Source organism: Embiotoca jacksoni, unplaced genomic scaffold, assembly GCF_022577435.1.
Source record: "Embiotoca jacksoni isolate LCO1_2020_lvr unplaced genomic scaffold, fEmbJac1.0.p SCAF_26, whole genome shotgun sequence".
NCBI lineage: Eukaryota > Metazoa > Chordata > Actinopteri > Embiotocidae > Embiotoca > Embiotoca jacksoni.
The window spans coordinates 2,036,046-2,062,157 of NW_027185377.1; the positions used below are offsets into that span (position 1 = coordinate 2,036,046).

General features: G+C 46.1%; 1 protein-coding gene across 6 annotated transcripts in view; it reads left to right on the top strand.

The window, feature by feature from the left end:
* The window catches only part of LOC138204648 (PH and SEC7 domain-containing protein 1-like), a 52,381-nt gene extending 28,216 nt beyond the window's left edge, over positions 1-24,165 (top strand). For 5 of the 6 annotated variants that reach the window (XM_069160020.1, XM_069160019.1, XM_069160021.1 and 2 more), the window contains 7 exons: positions 13,524-13,567; positions 19,492-19,685; positions 19,861-19,931; positions 20,772-20,929; positions 21,832-21,976; positions 22,490-22,633; positions 22,732-24,165. In XM_069160020.1, coding sequence (XP_069016121.1) covers positions 13,524-13,567; positions 19,492-19,685; positions 19,861-19,931; positions 20,772-20,929; positions 21,832-21,976; positions 22,490-22,633; positions 22,732-22,998 — 1,023 coding nt within the window. In that variant the 3' untranslated portion in view covers positions 22,999-24,165. Of the gene's footprint in view, positions 1-9,283; positions 10,102-13,523; positions 13,568-19,491; positions 19,686-19,860; positions 19,932-20,771; positions 20,930-21,831; positions 21,977-22,489; positions 22,634-22,731 lie in introns of those variants that run through there. The other variant, XM_069160023.1, reaches the window with a different exon arrangement.
* The last annotated feature ends 1,947 nt before the right edge of the window (positions 24,166-26,112 follow it).

A 26,112-nucleotide genomic window follows, 5' to 3' on the forward strand; every position in this document is an offset into this window, starting at 1 on the left:
GATTCCGTCCTGACGACCAGCTGGTGCTTCTCCTTTTTATTACCCCGTCCTCCCATGTTCTCTGTTACGCTCCATCATTTCCTGCTACGAAATGACTTCAACCTCCCTCCACCTCCACCTCCACCTCCGTCCATGTATCTCTCATTTCCTCCGCTCATTTTCTTACTTTCCCATTTCCCCCCTCCGTGTCTGGTATCTGTGTTTTGTATATGTGCTGTAAGTACGTTAGGAAAGAGCCGGAGGGATCCTTCACTGTCTCGTCTTCAGCACACGACCGAATGTTCCACACGCAGAGCTCGTTTCCTTTTTCTGTAATTTATCCGCCATGTTTCCTCTCTGTGTCTCTTGGTTTTATTAGGTTTTCATTCAGGTAGAAAAATAATCCCTCCTTTGCCCTTTTATCCAGAACATGTTTGGTTCTTTGTTTGCTGGCTGATCATTTTCATATCTGGGTTTACGTTTGATATCTAAACTGATGTTATAGATTGTCGTGTTTTCCACATGCTGTATGCACATTAATACGAGCAATACAACTCAATATAATAATACAGAAACAGACGTGGTTGTATGACTGGTGGTCGGTCCTCCGCTTTGGTCCTCACTGAAACATCTCAACAACTAATGGATGGATTGGTATGAAATTTGGAGCAGAAATCTGCTCATACACTCTAAAAAATAAACTGTTAAAAACAAGTTGTTTTCAAGATGATGCACCGTTGTCACATTTTATTCATAATTTCACCGTATTCATGCGTCAGCTCAGACTCGCTCTCCCTCATACTTTAAACTAATTCAGTTTCAGCTGTGCTTCGTGTCGAGAACATGATAAACATTAGACCTGCTTCACATTAAGACTTTTTTTCAGCAACTTTTTCAAAGACTTTTATGTTTCAAACGCTTCCAAAAATTTGGGAAATATTGTCACCACAGACGTGAAAAAAAACAAACATCTCGTGCGTCTTTGTGGTCGTTTAATTGACTTCCCAACAATAAATGTCAACAGTCACTTCATAGAGAAGCTTTGTGTTCAACAGGCCCATCCACTCACCTTGTTATATTAAATAAAGCACAATTGTTTGACATTCTGGACGCATTTGTGCATTTAAAAAAAGAGAAAAAGAGATCCATCATAACGAGATTATTGAAGATGGTGCTGCAGCTTCACCGTGAGGAGCAGGAAACTCTGCAGTCCTTCTGAGCCTCGGGGCCCCGTGGCTAAAACAGAAACGAGCTGCCTGGTAGCCCGGAAAATAACGAGAGGAGTGCTTCGCATTCCCACGACATGTTCCCACCGTCTCCCTCAGGTGGACCGAGCTCCCTCTTTCATCATCAATTAGCTCCTCTCTGCCTTTCTTTGTCTTGTTTTTATGGCTTTATCCTCCTCGGTGACTCTGGGCTGCCCCCGACTCCTCCTCTCTCTCAATTATTCCCTCTCAACTCGGCTTCTTTCTCACCAGTTCAGCCGTCTTTTGATTAAACCCTCTGATATGTTTCCTATTACCGCCACAATGGACCGGCAGAACGGAGCAATCTCACCAACGACAGTGTGTAAAGCTTTCGGCTTCACAACCCGCTTCCTTCACACTTTCATCCACATCGGAGTGATACGTCAAAATTAGCGTCTTTATAGTCAGGATTTTTTTTATTGCATGGCATGAAAATAAAAAGATAAATAAGGAGAATGTGGGTGACGAAGGTGCTCGATCAGGTGTGAATCGACCTGTTTTACATTTCAAAAAAGAAAATAACTAGAACTTGTGGAGAAATGTTATTGACTTTGTATTTGATGAGAGAAGTTGAATGGGAGTCTATGGAGCCGGAGGCTTTTTGGAGCCGACCTCTAGTGGCACTCGGCGGTATTGCAGCTGAAGATACTTCTGCATCGGAACCATTTTTCAGACCCGGAAGCTACGAACACTTTTATATCCAGTCAATGTTTGAAAATGATTAAAAAAAAAATATGTCAGAAAATAAGAAGAAACATGGAAGTTGAGCTGCAAATGTGTAAACTTGAGATCATACTGTCCATACTGTTCACTTTTATAATCCATCTATTTATTTCCTCGTGTCTGTCACAGAGTTCATAACAGCACTTTTTCACGACCGATGAGCGTCTCAGCATTTTACTAATAAGAGAAACTCTTGGCCGCAGTGCGCCGTTCACCCTTCACAGCTCGGTGTTCCTGTACGGCAGCTTGCTCGGGAAACGTGGCTGTTGTGCAGCTCCCTGCAGAGTCTGAAGATCTGGCTGCCGGCCCGAGCTCCAGCTTTAGAGGAAACTTTCCTCCTTCGCCGTGAGGCTCAGAGATACTCCCCCCCTCCCTCCCTCCCCCCCTCTCTCTCTCTTTGCCGCTCAGGGTTTACAGATTGAAGTGGGAGCTAATGATGCGCTGAAGTAGGTTAGCAGCCGGCAGTGGAGCAGGAGAACAAATTCTGCCGAGATGAAAATGTCGTACGGCTCAATCAGACGCGGGGCCGCGTTCCTCCACAAGTAATTAGGAACACTGATGTTATCGATTGCGAGGCAGCGGCATCGATCGTGAGGCGGAAAGACGGATGACTTATTTATTTATTTATTTTTTGTAAATGAGGATGGAAGAAAATCATTCTCTGTCTCGGCTATGAATCTGCGCAGGTTGACGAGGTGCCAGCGCTCGACGGGCCTCGCCAGCCCGGACGAACACAAGCAGGTCACGTCTAAAGACAGATCACACTGGTCACACGTGTGTGTGTGTGTGTGTGTGTGTGTGTGTGTGTGTGTGGGTCAAAGGTCACACAGCCACGTGCGCTCACCTTTACGTACAGCCTTGTGTGTCCTGTAACGCTGCTTTATTCAAAAAAATGATCAACTCGGCAGGTCAGCGGGACATTTTCAGGTTCAGGTGAATCACAACTCGCTAAATGAGAAATATATTTAGAAATATCTGTGGCAGAGAACTCGCGTCGAAAACACACACACACACACACACACACACACACACACACACACACACACACACACACACACACCGTCCTGCTGTCACAAACACTCGCTGGAGCACACGCACATTAATCCGCAGCTGAAAATAGTCCCCACCAAAAAGCGCTGTCTGCTTCTGTTTGAGCAGCTTCTCCCAGAACTCGACACGACGCCCAGATTCTTTCCACGTTGATTATTTCAGCCCGTTTCTGGGATGAAAGCGTTGCTTTCTGAAGACGGATTTTTCCTTCGCATCAAAACAAGACGGTTTCCTCTCGTTGAAGTGAAACCTGCTGCCATTTTGAGAAGGTTTCCGAACAGCAGCGTTGCCGCGCTTCATTTCCGTTGCATCAGATTTGTTCGAGCTGCAGCCGAGAGGCTCGAGAACAGGTTCAGATTCATAATGTTTGATTTTGCGGCGGCGATGTAATTTGGGGGCTTTTAAGGGACGTTTCGCGTAAAACAAAAGTTGAGAAAGAAAAATTGTATTCTTTTTTTCTTTTTTAATTTAAAAAAAAAAAAGGAATAAATATGTAATCACTTCCTTTGATAATAATCATGCAGCACATCATAGAAATATTTTATGCATTTTTTTTTTTTTTGCAGGAATTTAAAAAAATTTGCAAGCTCCTGCAAATATTGTCGTTAATTGCTGGGATCACAAAATCGCGATTTCCTGGAGCGACTGACTGCCGACAAAAAAAACCAAATATGAAATATGGCCAGCCGCCTCCGGTCGGTCGTGCCGAGTGCTCAGCGCTCTGCTGCTTTTGCATTTCATCGTTGAGAGAGATCAACTGTAAGTAAAACAGTGCAGCTGGCTTTTTCTAGCCAGTAAACAAAGATGTGTAGGTGCTGCAGTGGAACAAGAAAAATGGAGCCGTGCACATTTGGTCCATTTGGATCCCAGACCGTTTTCATCTCTTTCATTGTTTAATCGGCGTCATTAAATCAAGAAAAAAAAGGGAAAAAAAATCACCAATAAAGACGAGATCGTGTTTTCAAGTTGTTGTTTTTTTTGAACCGCTTAAGATAAATGTATTTTCTCTCTCCCAACACCTGCAGAGGAACAGACATCGATCGGGAAAAAACTTAACACCGTTTTACTCTAAAAATACATACGAGATGTGGCGCTACTGAAGGGGAAGGGGCACAGGGGGATGTGGTGGGGAAAAAAAGAAAGGCAGGGGGTGTGGAGAGGAGACAGCTGCTGAGGTCAGCAGAGACATGTGGCTGTGGAAGCACTCCCCCCCGCCCCCTCTCTCACCCCTCTCCCCCCGAGCTGCCTGGACTCTCCGTTCCATGAGGGACAGAAGGAGAGATTCAGACGTGGATGTGAAATATTCAGCGGGATGGAGGAGATGGAGAAATGACAGACGGCATCAGGTGACGCGAATCGCAGGCTTATTAGGATTTTTATCGGTTTCGGTTTGCGTTCGCCAAGCAGGTGTCTCCCCCCCCCTCCCCCCCGTTCAGTTTTTCGTACAGTCAGCTGCGAGTGACCCGCCGTCGTCGTTTCTGTAGTTCAGAGGCACCTTTATGGTGTTCTTGGGATCCGAGCTTGAAGCCTGCCGCCGCCCACGTAGTGAAGGGAGGACGGGTAATTGTCGGAGAGAGGGCTACAAAGGCAGAACACCAAAGCTTTCTACCTCCTCCTGTCGCAGGCTGTCGTCTTCTTGCTGCAGGTTTTGCAGTCGAAGGCCAAAAATGTCCAACCTGATGTCAGCAGTGACAAATTAGACTTTTATTATAAGATCTTAAAAGAATATGTGATACAGAAGAGCATTTGGACTCTTCTCAGTAGGGAAAGCACGAGTGCATTAACGATGGTTTGACCCTGTCAGCCATGACATAGATTGTGTACACAAATGGACGTTAGTCTCCGGGTCTGAAAAGTGAAGACAATGTGAAAGTGCCTTAAAGTGCAGTACCACTGAGGGCCACTGGGGGTCCATCATCAATTAGATCTTCGGCTTTGAAGAGAGCCCCGTTTCATTGACATGCTCATGATTTATATGAGGTGGTCGGGGTGGATGGCCGGGTGGTCCAGCGCGGGGTCGGCTTTAGGCAAGAGAAGCGCTTTGTTTAATTTTTGGGGGGAGGTGTCGTAGATGTCGTCAACATCTGGGCTGCGGGGCATTAGACAGCAATTTCTTTTGACTTCCCCCTCCCAAAAAAATCTCTAATCATGAGGACATGTAATGAATTTTTTACCCGACCACTTCAACCTTTAGCCGCTGCCTGTGTGTGGATGTAGAGCAGTAGAGGTAGTGCCCCCCCCCCCCTTCTCCCCCTCGGGTGATGATGTCCTCACCTGCGCCTCGGCTCGGACGAACGCTGCTTCTGCTTCATGCTGTCTGTCTCTACGGCAAAAAAACAAAACAAAAAGGTAGGTTACCTCGAGAGTTTAGAACCGCTGGTTTATTGACGATTATACAAGAAGTAGTTCCGACCCAACGATTTGATTGGGCGACTGTTCATTTGGAACGTGCTCAAATCACCATGACAACACACCCTGCTCATCACTAGAAATATCACTCCGCCTTCTCGATGGGAATATTGAATTGGAGTTGAATTTCATATTTTTAATACATGACACGGTGCTAAACTAAAAAAAAAACACAAGTCCATCGATATCTTAGTTCATCAGATATCTTTGTTCATCAGATGTCTTAGTTCATCAGATATCTTAGTTCATCAGATATCTTTGTTCATCAGATATCTTTGTTCATCAGATGTCTTAGTTCATCAGATATCTTAGTTCATCAGATATCTTTGTTCATCAGATGTCTTAGTTCATCAGATGTCTTAGTTCATCAGATATCTTTGTTCATCAGATATCTTTGTTCATCAGATGTCTTTGTTCCAACCAGACTGAGCAAGCAGAGCAGTTTAGTGTTTCTATGCTCTGTAGTTATTCAGTTTGAGAAACCATCTCTAGAAAGCAATAAAACTCACTAGATCTGGTCTCTGTTGCTAGGGTCGTTGCTAGGGGTCGGACTACTTTCTGGAGTGGTAAACATTGCATACGTTACATTTGCTTCTACTGAGGGGACTTAAAGCTTGTAAATACCCCTGAGAACATGCTTAAAGTAACATCGTTTTGCCGTAGGTGACATCACAGACAGATGTGACATGATTTAAAGCTTACAGGATGTTTGGGGGTGTTTGTAAATCCACTTGCAGTAAAGAGAGATGGTCTTAATCAGCTGATCAATCTGTCAGCAGCTCCTGGAGCTCCTTAATATTTGATCTCTGCTGTTGTGTTTCCTCCTGCGGCAGTTTTCACCTTTTATCCATCATTTCATTCAATAAAGATTTACTGAATAGTCACAACAAAGCTCTCCGAAACTAATGAGCTTGACAACTCCGTTTCTCATCAGCTCAGTCACCACGAGAACCCAAAAGTTCAATCGGTTCAATTCAAAAGATGAATTTGTACCACTTCTGTGTCATAACCAGTAAATATTTAAACCGGTTATTAAATTGGAGCTTCCTGAGGCTCAACACAGCTTGAAACTGATGTAAATTCACCAACCATTAAAAAATATGAGTTTGAATTTCACAAAGATAAAACTTTACTGTTGCCAGAAGTGCTCTGAGTTTTACAGCCTCTTCTTTCATTTCCTTTATCTTTTATTTTGATGTCGAGTGTCGTTCTTTCAGGTGATACCGTCTTGTAGTTTTTAATAAACATCAGCAGATATCTGAATAGGTTTTTTTCCTCCTGCTACGGTTCTTTACGTCTTCAGACCAAAACGCAAAGCGAATTATTTCCGCGGCACGATTACACACAAAGACGACAAATTACGCAAATTCGCACGGGTTGAAAATATTCAACTTAACGCCAAAAGGCAAAGAATCGCTTTGTTTTTTGGTCTCAATGCATCATTCGTCTTTGTGAATTCTGGACAATAAAATCTACAGTTTATCACTCAAAACAGATGCAAGACAAAGGAAGAGAGCGTGTTTTCTTTCGACCTTCACATTTTAAAACCGTTGGTTAAAATCACCTCTCCTGACCTCTAAATCTACCTTCGGGATATCATTCTTCAAACTAATTTGATCATAGCTCTCTTTAAAACCAGCCTGTCCGTTCAGCGGCCACAGTCTGTGACTGACTCGGTCATTAAGTCGTAGGTCACGCTGCTGCAGCTCCAGATTTTGAAGTCAATAATTCAATCTCAGCGATCTCCCTTGGGGGGAAACACCTCGTTCATTTGTCTCGTAACTATAATTGTTTCAGTCAGACGCTCAGTGTCCCTTTTTTTTCTTCTTTTTTTTTTTACTTCCTGTCTTTTCTTGGCCTAAATTCTGAGTCGTGGTTGTTTGTTTTTCTGTTCGCTGTAATCACCAATAAAAACCTGAGGGTTTTGGCTTCAGCTCCGTTTTCCTCGCGTCCCTCGATGTGACACTTAAATTGTTCTTTTCTTTTGATTTTATGTTTGGTGACTCTTACATTTTTAATAGAGGTTTTTCCTATAATAACTTGTTTATGTACTTTTTTTTTTTTTAATACGTTAAAACATGACGATGCAAGGTGGAAGATTCCCGATGCAGTTAGCAAAAAAAAAAAGGCACATTTTTGTGTTTCCTCTCCGTCAGACAAAAAAAAACAAACGTTTAAATGATTCATGTTGAAGTCAGGTTTTTTTAGGTGAGTTCACATTTGTTGTCACGACTTACTCCGTTTTTTGGACTCCTCCTCTTCCTGAATGCAACATTAGCACAAAGGCCACGAAAACCACTTTCAGGAAGTCCCGGCAGGTATATATATATATATAAAAAAAATTGAGATTTTTATATGTATATCATTTTTTTCATGTTTTGGGCTCCGTAAGTCGTCTTCACCAAAATATGGAACTGCTCCTTTAACGCCTTTTCTTCACCAAGTCTTCACGTGTTTCTTTCTCCTCTCACCTTCTCCGTCTCTCCCACCAAACCACCAGACCACCAAACCACCAGACCACCAAACCACCAGACCACCAGACCACAGACCACCAGACCACCAGACCACCAAACCACAGACCACCAAACCACCAGACCACCAGACCACAGACCACCAGACCACCAAACCACAGACCACCAAACCACCAGACCACCAGACCACCAAACCACAGACCACCAAACCACCAGACCACCAGACCACCAAACCACCAGACCACCAAACCACAGACCACCAAACCACAGACCACCAAACCACCAGACCACCAGACCACCAAACCATCGCGGCATACTAATTTACATATATTTCTTAAAAAACTGTCCGTGTGTGTGTGTGTGTGTGTGTGTGTGTGTGGAAGAGGCAGTTGGGAGACTGATTTGCTGGCGATGACTGAGAGCAGGAGGGAGGGGAGGGATGGGGGGCATGGGGGGAGGGGAGGGGGGATGGAGGGAGGGGAGGGGGATGGAGGTACGCATTGACGAAGCGAGAGAGAGCGCGGCAGAGAGAGAGAGAGAGAGAGAGGGGGGGGGGGGGGGAGCGCACCGTCCCCATCAGCTTCTTTTTAGCTCTGCGATTCAAGCAGCCAGCTTTCCTCTCCTCCTCTCCTCCTCCTCCTCTTCCTCCTCCTCCTCCTCCTCCTCCACAGCGGCGGCAGCAGCAGCAGCAGAGAGACGGAGGGAAGAAAGACAGAATCGGATGGGTAAAAAAAAAAAAACCCAGATTGAAATAAAGCAGGAATCAACAAAGAAAGAGGAGGAAGATATGAGAGACGTCAGCGGCAGGAGAGCGGTGTTTTTGGTTGGGTTTTTTTTCTTCTCCCCCTTCCTCCCCCCTCCTCCCTCCTCCCTCCACTCAGACACCCACACCCGCCGAGCGTACGACGGGAAGAAACCGGTGCAAAGAGAGTGTGAGAGCGAGCGCTGACTGAGAGAAGTGGAGGATGACGGCCGACCTGGACGGCGGCAGGAAGAAGAAGTGAGGCGGACGGCGTGACAGCCGTTACAACTGATGGTGTCCATTTTACACGGCGGGAGCAACAGGAAAACGTTCCACCTCCTCTCGGCAGCTTTTTTTTTTTTTTTTTTGTCCCCTACGTCTGCCGTTTATATTTTGGTGAATTTTATTTCGTTTGTATCGCGGCGCCTGTGACGATATCGAGGACGCTCTCTGGAATCCCGACTCCAAAGTCCGAAGGCGGCCGTCGCTCCCTCCCACCCCCGCCGTACCTCCCTCCATTGTGTGTGTGTGTGTGTTTTCACGGCGTGTTTGTGTTCATTATAAGCATAAAGAGCTTATTGCATCTAAGTTGTGTTTTTTTGGGGGTGTTTTTTTTTCCTCCTCATTTCCTGCGTTTGCCGCCCATCTGCTTCACGCCGGCTGTCCGCTCACACCTCTGCCATCTGCGAGAGTGTCGGCTCCTTTGTGAGCGTGAGGATTCGTCTGCGTTGTCGCCGTGCGTTCGGGAACATGTAAGAGATGCAGATTTTTTTTTGTTTTTTTTTTAATCTGTGCATCGGCCCCTCCGCGAACCGCAGTTTCATTTTTCCCCTCGAGCTTCGACCGACCAAAAAAAGTTGTGACTGCGATTCTGCAGAAGACGAGAGCGCCGCCTCCTCGTAGGATCTATAATACATGGCTGTCTTATCAATAATTCAGCATCAGGTGGGCATCCTGCCGCCGACGCCTGCCGAGTGTTGATCAAGACATCCAGAGACGACGGGAGGTTGTCGGTGGTTTTGATGCCTGCTGATAGCGCCGATCGCAGCGGCTCCGCGATGTGTTGATTGGCTGATTCGGTTCCCAGCTGTCTGTTGGCACATCAGCGTCGACTGGACTCCGTCCAGAACCGCATCTCACACTCGGATCAACTTTTCTTTTCTTTTTTTTTTTTTTGAAAAGCAGTAAGGTTTCTGCAGGACTTAAAAAGATAAAGACAGAGCCTCACTGCGCAGGTTTTGAACCTCCTCCTGACCCGTCGTCTCCGACTATGATCGGAGTCAACAGCCTGCACTCGGCAGGTCGTCTGCGCTCGCGCTCACTCTGCACCGTTCGCTACGGGAGGGACTTCCGGATGATGGACCCGTTCCGCTATCCCAGAACCCCGCGCTCGCGTTCCCTCAAGCCCCTGGTGTTCCCGGACCTGCTGGGCAAGGCTCAGGACGGACAGAACCACCCTCAGGCCCGCAAGAGGAGGAAGGTACTGAAAACTGTCCCGTTCATTTTATACGCATCATTTTATCATCTCGCAAAAAAAAAAAAATATCCTGCAGCTTGTCAGTCGATCAGCAAAACCACACGATGAGATGAATCATTTTATTTCTGTGATATCTCACCCTGCATCCCACCGGATCAGCGCTCGCATCACTCACAACCAGGTGGCCACATTTTGCTCCTCCTTGCAGCCGCCTGGTTAACCGGCACGCATCGATCCTTTCATTAACCACCTGTGCTGCTCGGATACGTTGGAGCGCCTCTGATGGAGGCGGCCTGGCGGCCGACGGGCCCGATTGGGCCGCGGCTCGTGTTGTGGGAAAAGCCGCCACTCAAGGCTCTAACGGCTCTCGTTTGTTGGCTCTCGGTGACGTTGACGAAGCGAGTAGGTGAAGGTGACGAGCGTCCGTCCTCGTGTCCGTGAGCCTCCTGAAGGACTGAAGGAGTCCTGATTGATTCGTTTACAGAGTCTCTTAATGCTGCGCTCCCTCAGGATTTACAGTACGAGGGCGACTATACGACAGAGACCCACATCGTTCAATAGTAACTCTGCAGACAAACTCAGCTGTGACACACTTTCTGCATCACTTGCATTCAAATGAGAGATTTGCTGAATTTGGGGCAAATATAGAAATATATGCTCTCTTTATTACAAGAAAGAACAAAAGCTAGACAGTACTTTTTTTTTTTTTTACGTTTCCAACTGAAAAACACCCCAAATGTAATCAAGTCACGGCTCCAACGTGACCGAGCTGCAGATCAGAGAGGTTAAATCTCTGCGTTTCCATCAGCAGGTCAGAAAAACGGACATTTTTACATTCGTTTAGTGGAAACACGTGTAAATCAGAGAGTTGCTGAACCTCTTCTAGAAACTAAGCTGCAACTCCGCCAAATGTGATGCAACAGAAAACAAACGTCGCCTCCATTTTAATCCCGGTCGTACCAGGCGGCCTCTTCTCCGACTGTAGCCTGCGGGAGGGAAAGGGTTAACGCCGTCGTCATCGCCGGCTGAAGCTCCTTCAAACTTCCATCATCCATAAATCGTTGAAGATTTTCCAAACGAAATGCAAACTTGAGTTTCTTCCAACTCCTTTTGCTAAAAACCCGCGTTTCATCGTCTCACGCAGTTTTTTAGTTTCTCGCCATTGTTGAACATTTTCAGGTCCGAGTGTCCGACTGTTAAACCGTGACGTCACGCCGCGTGTGAATAATCACCAGGTCGTTTTTCAGTCTGAAAACATCTCTGAAACTCGACCTTCGTTTTTGTTTTTCCTGCCAGATCTTTTGGAAAATCAAGCAGATCCCTTTCACCGCTTTCTGATTCACTCTTAATGTTTGATGTCGACCAGATTTGTGGCTTCAGAAGCATTTTTTTTTACCTTTGTCTTCTCCTACTTTGAAAACCGGCGACTCGGACATTCCCGGGGAAGCTCGTCTTCACTTCTGTCTGTCGTGGTTATTAAAATGCATGAGCACATGTAAGTTTAAGACGCGGTTCGAATGCAGAGGTTTTTATTTATTTATTTTTTACAGTAGCGAGAACGAAGCGGAACCAAAAAATAAATAAATCTGATGGTCTCACGCCGGACGCTCGTGGATATTCACGACGCTGTGGAAGCGATTAGACGCCGCTTCAAAGAAAATGCTGGAAATGAAGCTGATTAAGGGCGCGGCATCAAACCCCATTATAAATCCAATTTGGTTCGACTGGAAGTCACAATGCGACGAAAACGCCGGCGACAACCGGCAGCGGCTCTTTAATCAAAGAAGGAGCAGCTCCAGTCTGAGCCCCCCCCCCCCCCCCCACCACACACACACACACACACACACACACACGGCAATTATGAGTCGCACAGGCCTGTGAGGAATTCAGAGGTGAGCGAGGTGCTGATGAACTGCCTGTAAGTGTCCTCTCCATCACCTCCGCCGTCAGATCTGTAACAGCTGCATCCACTCCAGCGCCGCGGCTTCCCGCCGAGCGAAGAAGCGTCCAGAGGTCCTGAGTGTTTGTTGTTTTTGTTACGGAAAGTTAAAAGGCGAGCGCCTGACCGGCGTTCCTCTGCAGCGCTGCTTCTCCTCTGTTGACGATAACGGAAGTAGAGAGAAGGAGGTTTTCATCTGAGACGGGAAACAATGACCTAAAAAAAAAAGTTTGCAGGAACGTGTGCACACATGCGGACGCAACGCTAACGTGTGGCGACGCTGCGAGAATCTGCTCCTGCGGCTTTTTAAAACAGTTCAGAGTTCATCAGACATTTTTAAGCTGCGACCTTGTTCCACTAATGTCGATCGATCGATCGATCGATTCAGAGTGCAGGCAGCGTGGTCCCAATGCACCAAACAATTACAAAGAGTACATCAGAGGAGACCGGGGGGGGGTGATACAAACCACGGCCACAAACCACAACTTCTCTTCAATCATTTGGTTTTTTATTCATTAACTGTTTCTCAGTATTTTATTTTTGACTTGTACTTTGGTATTTCCGTTTTCTATTGTTTTTATGTTATTTAATGTTTTTATGTTATTTTATGTCGATGTCAAATCGTTTATTCAGAAAGTTTCACCCTTTTCCTGCACCATTACTTATTATTTATCCGACAGCTATACTTAGTACTGTAGTTACTTTACAGATGAATATTTTACGTAAGTAAAAGATCAGATATGATGTCATGTGATAAGTGACAGAACCCAGCGGGACTCCAGGTAGCTCGAAACAAGCTAGAAAACCAACCAGCTGCTTCTTCATGATGAGCACACATACGTTACGTTTAAATCTAGTTTGAACGAAGGACTTTAACTTGACTTCCAGCTGATTATTGTTTCCATGATAAACTCTTCTTTTTAAGTAAACATAATTATTCAGCCGTTAAAAATCTAAAAACACAAAGATTTTCTTTATTTTTGTTACTTGCAGTCTTGTAAAAGTGAGCGAATCTTTACCGTTGGGACACAAATGTTTGACATATTTGCTTGAAAGCTGAACAGAAGAAGAGTTTCAGCTGCGCAGCGTGAAGCCGACGTGTTTCCAGAGACGAGGCGTCTTTGTCTGGATTTCTGCTCTTAAACTGTAACTTAATTTCGCTCCGTGCGCTTCGATGCGTTTGCGTCAAAGTCTAAATTATTAACGGGCTGATTGATTTATCGACCGGCCGGCTGCTCGGACAATAATGGCTTCGTTCCCGAGGTGGTGGAGGCTGACCGATTGGACGATTGATGGATTATAATTGTTGTTGTTTTTTTTAGAGGGGGGGGGGGGCAGTTTGAGCGGCGTGAGGAGGGACGACGTTTCTCCGAGTGCAGTTTATTGAATGAAGCCGGCTTGCTTCACAAATAAAATCAGCCCAGCTGATCGAATCTGCACCCGAACGTTTGTCTGAAAATGTGTTTTTCTTGTTTCCCGTCTGCAGGCGCTCTACAACTCCATCAAGAACCAGAAGCTGCAGTGGACGCTGTAAGTCATTTTACTTCCGCTCTATATTCACCTTAAACTGCTTTTATTTCATTTTCTCCTCCCTTCTGGTGCTCCTCGTTCTCCGTGATCAACTCACACACACACACACACACACACACACACACACACACACACACACACACACACACACACACACACACACACGCTGGAGGGCAGGAAACAATAAGGGGGATATTGATTAGCTTGTTTGCATCCTAAGTAATGACGCGAGTGTCGTCTGGGCATGTGAAGGAAACATTAATGTGTCAAGGGTTGCTATTCTGGATCACAGCTCCGGAGTGCCTCAGTGATGCCAATTAAGTCACTAACTTTCCAAGCTTTGTTGCCATAGTTACGGTACCATGGATACGACTCCATAGCTACCGCATTGCTCTTTCCGTCCCTGTGTTCTCTCAGCAGCAAATGTACACTCACTCACTCGCACACGCACACACACACACACACACACACGCACACACACACACACACACACGGCAACAGATAGATGAAGTGTACATATAAATACACACAGGGGATGTATTTGTGTTGTTTGGTTTTTTGCTGCACACATGAAAAGCAAAAACGGGAGAGCGAGCGTTTGGGGAGAGTTTAAACGGCTCTCTTTACCTGCATCCTGTACAAAGGTGTGACCACAGCCTCCCACTACCTTTCCAAAAATAGCAGCAGCAGCAGCAGCTCCCGAAGCAGCCCGATAAAAAAAAAAAAAAAAGTGGTCAGAGGAGCAGATCGAGGAGGAGATCCACAGAGAGGCAGGCAAATCCAGTTCAAACATCTCCGCTGACATATAGACGGCTATTTAAACACCGCCGCCGCGTGAGGAGAGGCCGTGCGGGAGAGGAGGGGTGATGGGGGATGTCATTTTTAGACACGTAAACACCATCAAAATAAAAAAAAAAGGAGAATCCACCTGCAAACAAACCCCCCCAAAAAAGATTTACAGATTAAGAAATTCAGCCCACAAAAGTCTGTTATTTATTTATTTCTCTATTTATTTTGGCAGAGACATCGTTCGGTTTTTTTATTTCTCGCTGGCCGGGATCATTGAAAACGGAGTAAACACTGTCTGTGGTTTGAAAACACAGCGCGGCGTCACTTTCACACCCTGCTCGCTTCGTTTCAGCACGCCGAGGACTTTTATTTATTTATTTATCTCTACGTGAAAAACTCAGAGCGAGTTCACAACAACGAGGCCGGACACACACACACACACACACACACTCACACACACACACACACACACTCACACACACACACACTCTCACACACACACACACACTCACACTCACACACCTCCCCGCCCGCATCGACTCGGAGGCTGTGAATGATGCTTTTTTTTTTGGGGGGGGGGGGGTGATTTGTCCTTGTGCGCATCGATTTGCGTGTTGGCCGTCGTAATCACGGCACAATAAAGTATTCTTTTCTATATTTAGTGCAGCCCGCCATCGATTTACTAATTTACTCCCAGATTGAAGGAAGAAAAGGAGAAACGGTCGTCGGCGAGGCCGGCGAACAGAGGTGTAATATTCAGACACTAAAACCAACCGCTCACCGTGATCACATGAATACAAACTGTATACACGTGAAATCTCATTACAGGTGTGTTTGTGTGTGTTTGTGTGTGTTTGTGTGGACGTGTTGTTGTTTATTTTTGATGGTTGTTGTTTCGCACCCCCGCATGGAGAGACGCGCACATGGCCGCTCTCAGCGGTGGTGTTGGATACACCCACATGTTCTCATACAGCACAGACGTATTACACGCATGCTTCCTGGTTCGGGGTGGGGTATGACTTCTGTCATACGTGACCTCCAACAGTCTCCTGGTACCGACTGAAACATGTCTGGAACTTCAGTTTAAAGTTTTGTGTTCAGACAGAATGTTTGAAAATACTTGGATGTTTTTTATTTTTTTTTTAAGCAGTTTATTACGACCCTGCAGTTACGCTTGAAAGTTAGGCGCCCTCTAGTGGTCGTTTAGATAACGACCGCTGGGAGTTCTTTCTTCGTTCAGAACGAGGCGGGTTGGGGTGGATGGTTTGGGACTTCCCGTTTCCTGCCGGACAGCCTATACTCACTGTTTCCATGACGACGAAGGTTGCAAAACTTTACAACTTTACCGCGGCTTAGTGTCCTCGTTTAAATATGGTCACTTCTGGCAGGAGGCTTCACGTTGCGTTACCAGGTGGCGACCGAACCGTGACGTCACTCATCGGTTCGTGAGCTGCCGTTCTGAAGCCTCCACTTCAAATTTCGTCCGTCGCCATTTTTGTTATTTTGGAGCCAGAATTGACCATATTTGAACGAGCTGAAGATCGATTTTGTGATTGCAAAAAAATAAGATGCTCTTAGAAAACTTCTATTTTCACATATTTGCAGCTTATAAATTGCTCATAATTTTGAAAGTATGATTCAGACTTTAATATTTATTAATAAGCAGCTTTAAAATGTAATCAAACAGCTGACGTCGGGGAGTCCACGCACCAGGGGGCGCTGCAGAAAGAACCGGCAACTTAAACATTTATATTTGTCCCAAATATATCTCAAAACAATCCAGCCCCCTTAGACACGAGATAAATATTAAATGAACCTTCCTGCTGGCCTCACATCCAACGACCGCAATCCTTTTTCTGAAGGTAAATAAAAGCCCGGCTGAAAGAGGGAACGCTTCGCCGTGTGGATGAATTCCTGTCCTCTTTCACTCCACTGTGCTCGGACCGTTTGGTACAGAGACTCGATGTCACAGGTGAAACGCAGCGTCCACTGATGCAGCAACATCAGCACAAAGAGCCCAGCATGCATCTCTTCCAACTCCCCCTGCAGCGCTGCAGCGCTGCAGATGTAGCGCTGCATCTGCATGCGGGCGGATCTTTGCACCGCGTCCTCTCCTTTATTTTGGTGGATTTTCCCTTTTGTTTTGTTGTTTCCTGTATTTTTATTGACAGAATTGATCTTTTATTTCCGGTTTCTTATCGTCTCATCTTCTTTTCTTTTCTCTTCCTCTTCCCCTCGTCTATCCTTCTTCCCTTTTCCTTTCCTTTGTTGTGCTTTTCTCTCTTTTGTTCTCATCACTTCCTTCTGGACTTTTACTATCTTGTCATTTTCTTTCCTGTGTTTTCCCTTAATTTTCTCCTTGTTTGTCTTGACATTTGTTAATATTTTCTGTTCCTTCTCTTCTCATTTTCTTCTCCTCTCCTCTCCTCTCCTCTCCTCTCCTCTCCTCTCCTCTCCTCTCCTCTCCTCTCCTCTCCTCTCCTCTCCTCTCCTCCCCTCCCCTCTCCTCTCCTCTCCTCTGTTATTGTTGATAATGTTCTACCATCTGAGAAGGATCAGCCTCCCCCCCTCCTCTCCTGTCTCTATCACTCCTCTGTATCTCTCCTCCATCCATCCATCCATCGCTCTCCAGCTCCTCTCCACTTTGTCTCTGTGTAGAAAGGGATGCGAGCAGGCCGACAGTTACCAGGCAACAGGCTACGTGCTCATTGGCTCCGTCTCTGCCTCTCGTTCTCTCTCTGGCTCCTGCATGAGGTTAACTGCTGTTATGTACTGTTGGTTACTCATAGCGTGGTCTCGGGGGGGTTCGGCATCCAGCCATTTTCTATTTTCGGGCTGAACTTTTGCATGGGTGCCGCCTGGTGAGGTAACAAGTGGAATTGCCACGTTACCTCGCCAGGCAGATGCAGAGAGTCTCGCTGCTCTAGCTTAAATCATCTATCATCTGCTAATGTGACAAATCCCTTTAAAAACACTCAAAGATGTATTCTGCGCATTGTGAGGGATTATTTAGGAGAGAATGGGATTATCGCTGCTGTAGCAACGGCCATTGTTCGTATTGTCTGCTGTTTAAATGTTACAGAAATGTATAGTAAACTGATATATGTTTATATATTATATTTAAAGATGGCAGTAAAAACTTGATGAAATCAACATAAAACAGTTGGAATAGAAAACGGGCTAAAAGACAATATAATGGGCAAAATGCTAGATTAGATGATAAAATCTTTTAAAAATGATCAAAATAAATAGTAAATAAAAATAAAGTACGTTAGACAGAAGAAATGGGCTAGAATACATAAAAATGTGCAGAGCTTTTCATAAAAGTATAAAAACCACAAAATATAACAAGAATAGATTAGACGACAAACAGTATAACATAAAGTACATTTAAAATAAAAGAAAGGTTAGCAGAGAAGAATTTGCTGGAAAATAAAAGACAAATTAGATCATAAAAAAAACAATGTCGTAAAATAAAGTGAATAAAACACAAAACAAATAAAAAAAAGTGTCTTGTTATGTAAGAAGTATCGACCGCCGAACAGAAATATCCGTGTACTCTTCACTTTTTGGAAGAAGACGTCCATGAGAGTGTTTTTCCGGGAACCTCGCAGACTCATGAGGGCCGTTTGGAAGAAATGAAGCTGCAGCTTATCACAATCCTCATTTCCATAGATGGCTCCTCCAGGCCTGTTTCTAATGAACGATGCGCTGCCTGCACGAAAAACTTCAAACCGTCGGCCCCAAAACTCAGTTTAATAAAGAGTCTGGTAGATTAACTCACAGCGTCTTCACCTTCTCTTTTGTTTTCGGTTGTAGTCACATCCAGTGATTTTTAGTGGTTTAGATGGATTTCTACTCACCGAAATAAAAACCTATGAGCAGTCAGATGAGCTGTAAACAATCCAGATGATCTAAATTATTGAAATTAAAGGTTAATACACACTAAATCTTCCTGGTGTGTGCAGATGTGACATTTGTTTACTCCTCTGATCACGTGACCTCTTTATAGCTTTTTGATTAATTCCCCGGTCGTCTGCGGTTATTATTTTGTTATTACGCGTAGTCAGTTTGGCTGTAAAAAAGTTGCAATAATTCCCATAACGTAAAGTAACATGTAGAGAAGAAGAAGAAGAACAGAAACCAAGATCCCACCCCATCCCATACCAAACCCCATTTAAAAAACGGTGAAAATAAGAACAAACATAACCCAAGGCTGGCCTGTAATTTTGTCCATCTTTATGACATACTCATAATAAAATGTGCATTTTTCTAAATTTTAATAACAGCAATTAAGTTTATTGGAATAGAATTATGTATTATTTTATGGTATTTATTGAATACTGTGATTTAATGCCGTTTTTCAAATAAACAACGAGACAAATGTGACGAGTAAGAAACGGGAAGGAGCTTCTGTGCTGCATAATCTTTGATGTTCGAATCAGTTTTAATGAGATTTTTTTACATCCACGTTGGCTCGCAAGTTCAAAGTTTCTAGATTTAAAGGCGCCACAGAAGTTTTCTGTTCTTCCACTGTTCTTCTCTGTTACTTGAAGAGTCTTTAAAGGGCTGTAACAGCATCCTGTTCCTCCTCACCTTCCTGTGAGAAGGAGCAACATCGAAGCGTCGGCATCTCTGAGAGCATCGGCCGGCCCTCCGGGTAAAGATGCCCCCGTTTTTCACCTCAAAGCTGCAACAAGATGGATGATGTCACTTTTCTGCCGACTTTGTTCTCTCCGGAGGAACCGGAGCGCAGACAGAAGAGGAGGAGAAGAAGAAAACACACAATTAAAGCTTTGAAGACAGCTTCATTCACTCAGACCCCCCCCTCCCCCCCTCGTCCCCCAGCGATGTGATGCATCGTAAATGTCTTGGAGAGCGAACTGTCTCTGCCGGAGACAGCAGCGGCGGCCGGCGGTGTGACTCATGTGTCAGCGAGCTGTGAAGTCTCCGGACCTCCGTGTCCTCTGCTGTTCCCTGTGAAACGGGACGGATGATGATGATGATGATGATGATGATGATGATGATGTGTTTATTTCACGTCGCTGATGAGACGTGACACGTAAGTGTTGATCACCACGGGTATCTGTTTCTTTACTCTCTTGGTTTTTTTTGGTTTTTTTCTGTCTCCATAGCGACGAGGAAGAACTGCGGAAGTCATTCTCCGAGCTCGGGGACAGCCTGTGCGAGTCCACCGCCTCCACGTCGATGAAGAGGGTGGGCAGCAGCGGGAAGCCCCTGTCGGAGGAGGCGGAGCCCTCAGGCATGCTGCTGTACAAGAAAGGCTTCCTGGTCCGGAAAGTCCACGCCGACCCCGACGGGAAGAGAAGTACGAGGGTTTTTTTTAGTTGGTCTTTAACAAAGATGCTGCCGTCTCCAGCTCTTCTGTGTGATGTCATGTACAGATGAGACTGTATTTTCCACACTGAAGGATTAGAGGCAAAAGAAATGTTGCATTTGACTCCATGTAAATATTATTTGAACACGTTTTCTCCTCCTCGCAGCTCCGAGAGGGAAGAGAGGCTGGAAGACGTTCTACGCCATCCTGAAAGGGTTAATTCTCTATCTACAAAAAGTGAGTTTTTTTCTTCATATTATTTACTCGAACTGTGTTTTTCTTGTTCCAGTAAAAGACGGTCTGAAAGGAACTGCGTTAGGAGCAATTTGTAACAGCTACTGCTTGATATTCATTATTCAACCTTTTGAATAACGGCTGACTGCATCTCCATAAACATCCTGTTTCAGTCATCGTGCCAGCAGCAGATTTGTAACAGAAGGTGGATCTTTATCCCCGCGGCGCACCTCTCTTTAGAAACCAAACACCTGCCGACAAACGAGCTCTTTAAAAGGTTTCATTTAAACCAAATGTTAGGACCAACAATTTTTAACAGCTTCGCAGGACAATTGAAGAAGCAGTCGATCCACTTTTTGGTGCCCACTTCCTGTTTACGTGACTATGAGACAGCGTCCCGGTGCAGCCGAGCTCTGGCACCGTGGAGAGGGACCATACGGAGCGAAGGGTCTGGCACCGGTCAGGACCGACCTCTGCCAGCATAACAGGCCGCTGCTGCTCCACCCGTCGCCTGAAGGGAGAAACATGAGGCGTTCAGTCCAGAATGAACCTGAAGGGACGACACACTGTTGTTCTCTATATAATAAACAATATTTATACAAACGTTTTAGAGCTGAACCAGGAACATGGATGATGGATGGATGGACAGATGGATGGACGGATGATGGATGGATGATGGATGGATGGACGGATGGATGGACGGATGATGGATGGATGATTGATGGATGATGGACGGATGATGGATGATTGATGGATGGATGATTGATGGATGGATGATTGATGGATGATGGATGGACGGACCCCTCTGTGTTAACCCCTTCCTGTGTCCACCTGTCTGTCCAGGGTGAGTACCGGCCTGACAAGCAGCTGTCAGACGAGGACCTGAAGAACGCCGTGTCCATCCACCACTCTCTGGCCATGAAGGCTTCAGACTACAGCAAGAGACCCAACGTCTTCTACCTGCGGACCGCCGACTGGAGGGTCTACCTCTTCCAGGCGCCGTGAGTCTCCGCCGTGATTGGATGAATACGTGCGGTGATGAGTCATCAAAACGTCGGTTCAGGGAGCTCCAGCTGTTTTCTCCGTTTTTCTCTGAATCTCCCCAACGAACTCGTAAACGCACTTTGTTTACGTTCTGCTAACGTTGTGGCGGTTTGAGGAAGAGACCTTCCTGGTCTGGGTGACGTCCAGGATCCAGATGGAGCTGAGGCTGTTAACACGTGTGGGCGTCCACATACATACATACATACATATATATGTGTAGCCAGTCACGGCTGAGCCTCCAGCCTCACGGACCAGTGATGCTCACATGTACCGTGAAGGTGAAGGTGAAGGTGAAGGTGAAGGTGAAGGTGTGTGTGTGTGTGTGTGTGTGTGTGTGTGTGTGTGTGTGTGTGTGTGTGTGTGTGTGTGTGTGTGTGTGTGTGTGTGTGTGTGTGTGTTAGCAGGGACCAGGAAGTGGCACATGAGTGGCCACATGTTTGAGGCCCCCCCACCCCCCCGGAGGACCGGCTCTGTGCTCCAGTTGCAGCTTGCATTTGTCCCAGATACCGAAGCCCTCTCCGTGTGTCTCTGCTCTCTCCGTCTCTCTTCCTCTTTGTCTCCGTCTGTCCTCCGGGATTCCAGCGAGTGCTGTCTTGATTCGATCTGGTATTTCTCGTGGGCCCCTAATGGGTCCGTTAGTGTAAAACAGCCCCTTTCCTCTCGCGCCTTAATTGGCTCCAAAATAATATCTTTGTCAACAGCAGCGCTGCCGTTCCTCAGATAATCACCCCTTTGATGTTTAGCGAGGCGGCGGCGGAGGAGAGGGAGGTGCGCCTCCACCTTCTGCGTGTGTTCGGCAGTTTAACGTTTGTTTGGAGTTCTTTTTTAGCGTTTGTCGTGTGCGATTGTTCGTCCGCAGGAACGCGGAGCAGATGCAGTCCTGGATCACGCGGATCAACACGGTGGCGGCCATGTTCTCGGCTCCTCCGTTCCCGGCGGCCATCGGCTCCCAGAAGAAGTTCAGCCGGCCGCTGTTGCCGGGGACGATGTCCAAACTGTCCGAGGTATCGTAGCGTCGTTTCAGAAGGAGGCGGCCGGATCTTGATCCCAGTCTGAGACTTAGTCTGAGCCCAGTCCAGGAATCTGGTGACATTTATCGGCAAAGAAAAGAAGATTGGGCCTCATTCAGCAGCTGTTTTTAAGAATAAATCTTCTTCATCAAACACACTGACACAGTTTTCAACAATCTTTTCTTATTCAGGTTTTTATTCCTCAATTTCTGGGACCCCTGCAGTCTCATGCCCTTTTATGGGCGTTTGCTTATGCTAATTAGGAAGAAGTAGCACACGCTTTCAATTTACAGAAACAATGGGATTCATCATCATCATCATCATCATCATCATCGTTGAATCTGACGTTTCCGAAGAACAACTTTAAATATATACTTCAGGAGATTTTGATGAATGAGGCCCAATGATTGAAACAAACAAAGTATTTAAAAGTAAAGGTGTTTATTGTGTTTATTGTGTCCGTCATCTCCATCATGATGTCTTTTATGCTGGCGCGGTTCTTTTCAGGAGGAGCAGATCCGATCCCACGAAGGTCGATTCAGAGCCTCCTCCACCGAGCTGGCCGAGCTGCGCTCTTTTCCTCCCGACCGCAAGGTCAAAGGGCGCGAGCTGGAGGAGTACCGGCAGCGAGACGAGTACCTGGACTTTGAGGTGAGCCGGACTCAAAGAGAGACGCGATCATCTGAAGTCCGCAGTCGTCCAATCCGTAAAAATCTCTCCCGTCCCGTTTCTTCTTCGTCTCTTCTCAGAAAACGCGCTACGCGACGTACGTCATGCTGCTGCGAGCTAAAATCCGAAGCGGCGAGGAGGACCTGTCCGTGTTCGAGTCGGCGCTCCTGGAGGACAACGGGCTGCAGCGCGCCCACTCCAGCCCCACGCTGCAGGACAGCAGCCAGGCCAGCCAGGCCAGCAGCACCAGGGACGGAGGCAACAGCAGCAAGGCCAGCGGCTGCAGCGGCGGCAAGCCGCGGCTGGAGGGCCAGAGACACAGCTACCGGCAGGCCGTCAAGAAGTGAGGCGGGGGGGGGGGCGCCGGGAGCGGCACGGCGCTGCACTGCCAGCGGCAGGCCGTCTCCCTGCGGAGGTTTTATTTGAGATCCAGGAGGGTTTGGAGCTCTGCTTGAAAGGGGGAGCAGGAGTGAGGGTCCACCCCACTCGGCCCTTCCCCTCCCCCCCTCCCCCTACCCCGACCACGACCGCCCTACCCGGCACCCCGATCTTCTCATCTGCTCGAGGAGGCGCAGATTCCCGTGACTGGCGGAGCGGCTGGGCAACACCGGCGAGGATGAGGTGGGATGAAGAGCGGTGAGGTCACGGGTCTGCGGAGACGCGGTGTGTTTGGGTGCAGCAGCAGACTTGTCGCGTGCAGAGAGGTACGAGGCTGCTGACGGATCGGACCGGGCACCACACAGGCACCGACATCCAGCATCCTTTTCCTTTTTCCTCCATCCTGTTCTTTCAAGGCGCCTCTTCCCTCCTTTTTTCTCCACCTTTCGCTCCGTTCTGGGACCAAAACATGTTTACACTTTTAAATTGTCATCAAATTACGAGACGACGTGAAGATTTTTGATTTCCGACGTGAAGCGCCGTAACGGACCGATGAAGCGTCGCCGGGTCTTACGGAGCCATCGCATTCCAGCTCCTTTGTGTTGTTGTGTTTTTTTCCCCGCCACCTCGCCACGGTGCGTTCACATTCCACGCGGGAGCCGGAAACTGCAGCGTTTAGCTCCTTGTAGGTCTTCGTAGAAGGCGGTATCACGTTCCAGCGGTCTACGACGTGATGCGGCGGTGCGGCTCGTCTCCTCTTTTGTCGAGACGACGACGTCAGGAGAAGTAACTTCAGACATGCAGCGACGTTACTGCATCTCAGAGGGACGTCTCTCTTTTCTCTTTTTTTGTTTTGCTCTACTTGAACATCTCTCTTTCCCCGGTTGCTTTTATTTCCACTTCTGTCCCGTGACGTGCTTCTGTTTCTCTTTCTACTATCTTCTTGGGCCGAATGTTGTTTTTCCTGCGATGATCCGCATGCCTGTATCCAGCTCCGCTTCTGTTAGGCCTTTTTTTTTTTTTTTTTTTTTATTAAATACTTCGGGGGGGAAAAAAGAAAGAATCTGAGAGCGGCATCAAAAAGCTGCTCTCGAGGTCGTTGAGTCATCCTCCTCATGCCCGACGTGCGTAATCCTCGTCTGTACCTATAACCGCTCGATTATAATTATACGCCCTATTTTACCACTCACCAGGCAGACCCTGAATGTTCTTGTTTTTTGGGACGTTTTTACAGTATTTTACAGCCATTCGTTGATGTTGAACTTCCTGTTTGTGTCACGTGTTTTTCGATGAAATATGATATTGAAGCTGTAAAAGGAAATATATTCTCCATGCTGTGTGTGTGTGTGTGTAAACATCCAGGATACGTTGTGTGCTTATATATATATATATATATATATATATATATATATATATATATATATATATATATATATATAAAACGCACCACCTGCTTGGATACATGGCAGTATATTTACAATATATTCAGCTCACCGATGTGACATGAGACACGTGACGTTCCCAAAAGCGCTACATGATAATCACGTGTTGTTTCTGTTTTTTGTTTTTTCTTACACAATATGAATATTATAGTGACGCCTATAAAGATTAGCGAAGGGGGGTGGGGTGGGTGGGTGGGGGTTGACAGGGTTTCTTCTCCACGTGGTCGTGTTTCCAAAGACAGCGCATGGTTTGACCTAATAGCATGATTTTAACTGGATCAGGGCTGAAACTGTTTGTGAGAGCTGCATGAAGAAGGCGAGGAATGTAAAAAAAAAAAAAGAAAAGAGAAAGGAAGACAGACAGAAGGGAATGTGTGTTTGCTTTTGGGGGTGGGGGTGGTGGTGGGTGGGTGGGGGGACGGGTCTAAATAGTGGAACCACATCATGTTTTGGTAGCCATACACACCTCACAGCATTATCGATGATGCATCGCCATTTTCTACTCAGGCTTTTAAGAAATACACGAGACCTCGAGCAGCTGCAGTTTCAGCGTCCAACCAGCAGGGGGAGCTGTCGACGGTCAGCCGCAATATCGCACCTGCTGCTGCAGCTGGATATGCACCTGAGGAGGAGGAGGAGGAGGAAGAAGAGGGGGGGGGGGGTGTAACTGCAGGGCTCCATGAGACAGGACCTGTTGATGTAAAGTTCAGACGTCACGCGTGTGTTTGCGTGTGCGGAACGTGGACGTTAGCGTGTTCACGCCCGGGAAATGAAAAATGTGTTGTTGGACGTTTCTACAGTTTCTACAGCAGCAGATCGAATATTCAGGCTTCTTCAGCATCGTGTTGGTCTCTCAGTCGGGAAAGTTAATCCGCAGTTTGTTTTTTGATTTGATCAGAAATGTGAACAAAAAGTTCCCCGGCTTCTTTGAATTATGAGGATTTAAATCTTTCCTTTCTCTTATTTAACAGTAAAACCTGAGTTTGTTTTGAAGAAGCATTTATAATTTCTGGTTTTCACCTCCTGCCTGACATTTTCTAACCCAAATTAATTCATCAGTATTAATAATAAGTTTCTGCTTGTTTTCACCTTCATCTCATCTGGTCTGTTTGTGTGTATAATGTTGCCTTCACTGACATCCTGTATCTCCTAACAGTTAAATAACTGGACTTTGCAGTTGTTGTATTTATTGAAAGCGTTGGACATCCGGCTGTTTATAATCTGTCAAAAAGCAGCCAGACTCATGTTGAGTGTCAATCAGACATCTTAGATTAAATCTAAAAGCACTTCTCACAATTCGCCCTGAAAACTTACATTTATTCTTGTTTTCACACCTCAGAAGCTGATAGTAAAGATTTTTATCTACATTTTGATCATTTTAGTTGCGCGATCTTAAACATTTTACACGTTTTTGTCAACTGCTGCTTGCGACATCAATGAATGAACCTTCGAGCTCAAACGTACACGAGAACAAAAAGGAAAATTCATATCTGCTCTCCGTCTTCGGGTGAAACCTCTCCAACGTGAAGATTTGATGCTTTTTCAGAGGTTTTTCTTCACTATTTACGTACATTCAGAGTAAAATGTTTTGAGATTACCAAACATTCTTGTGCGCAGAAGATACTATTTCAAATTCGTATC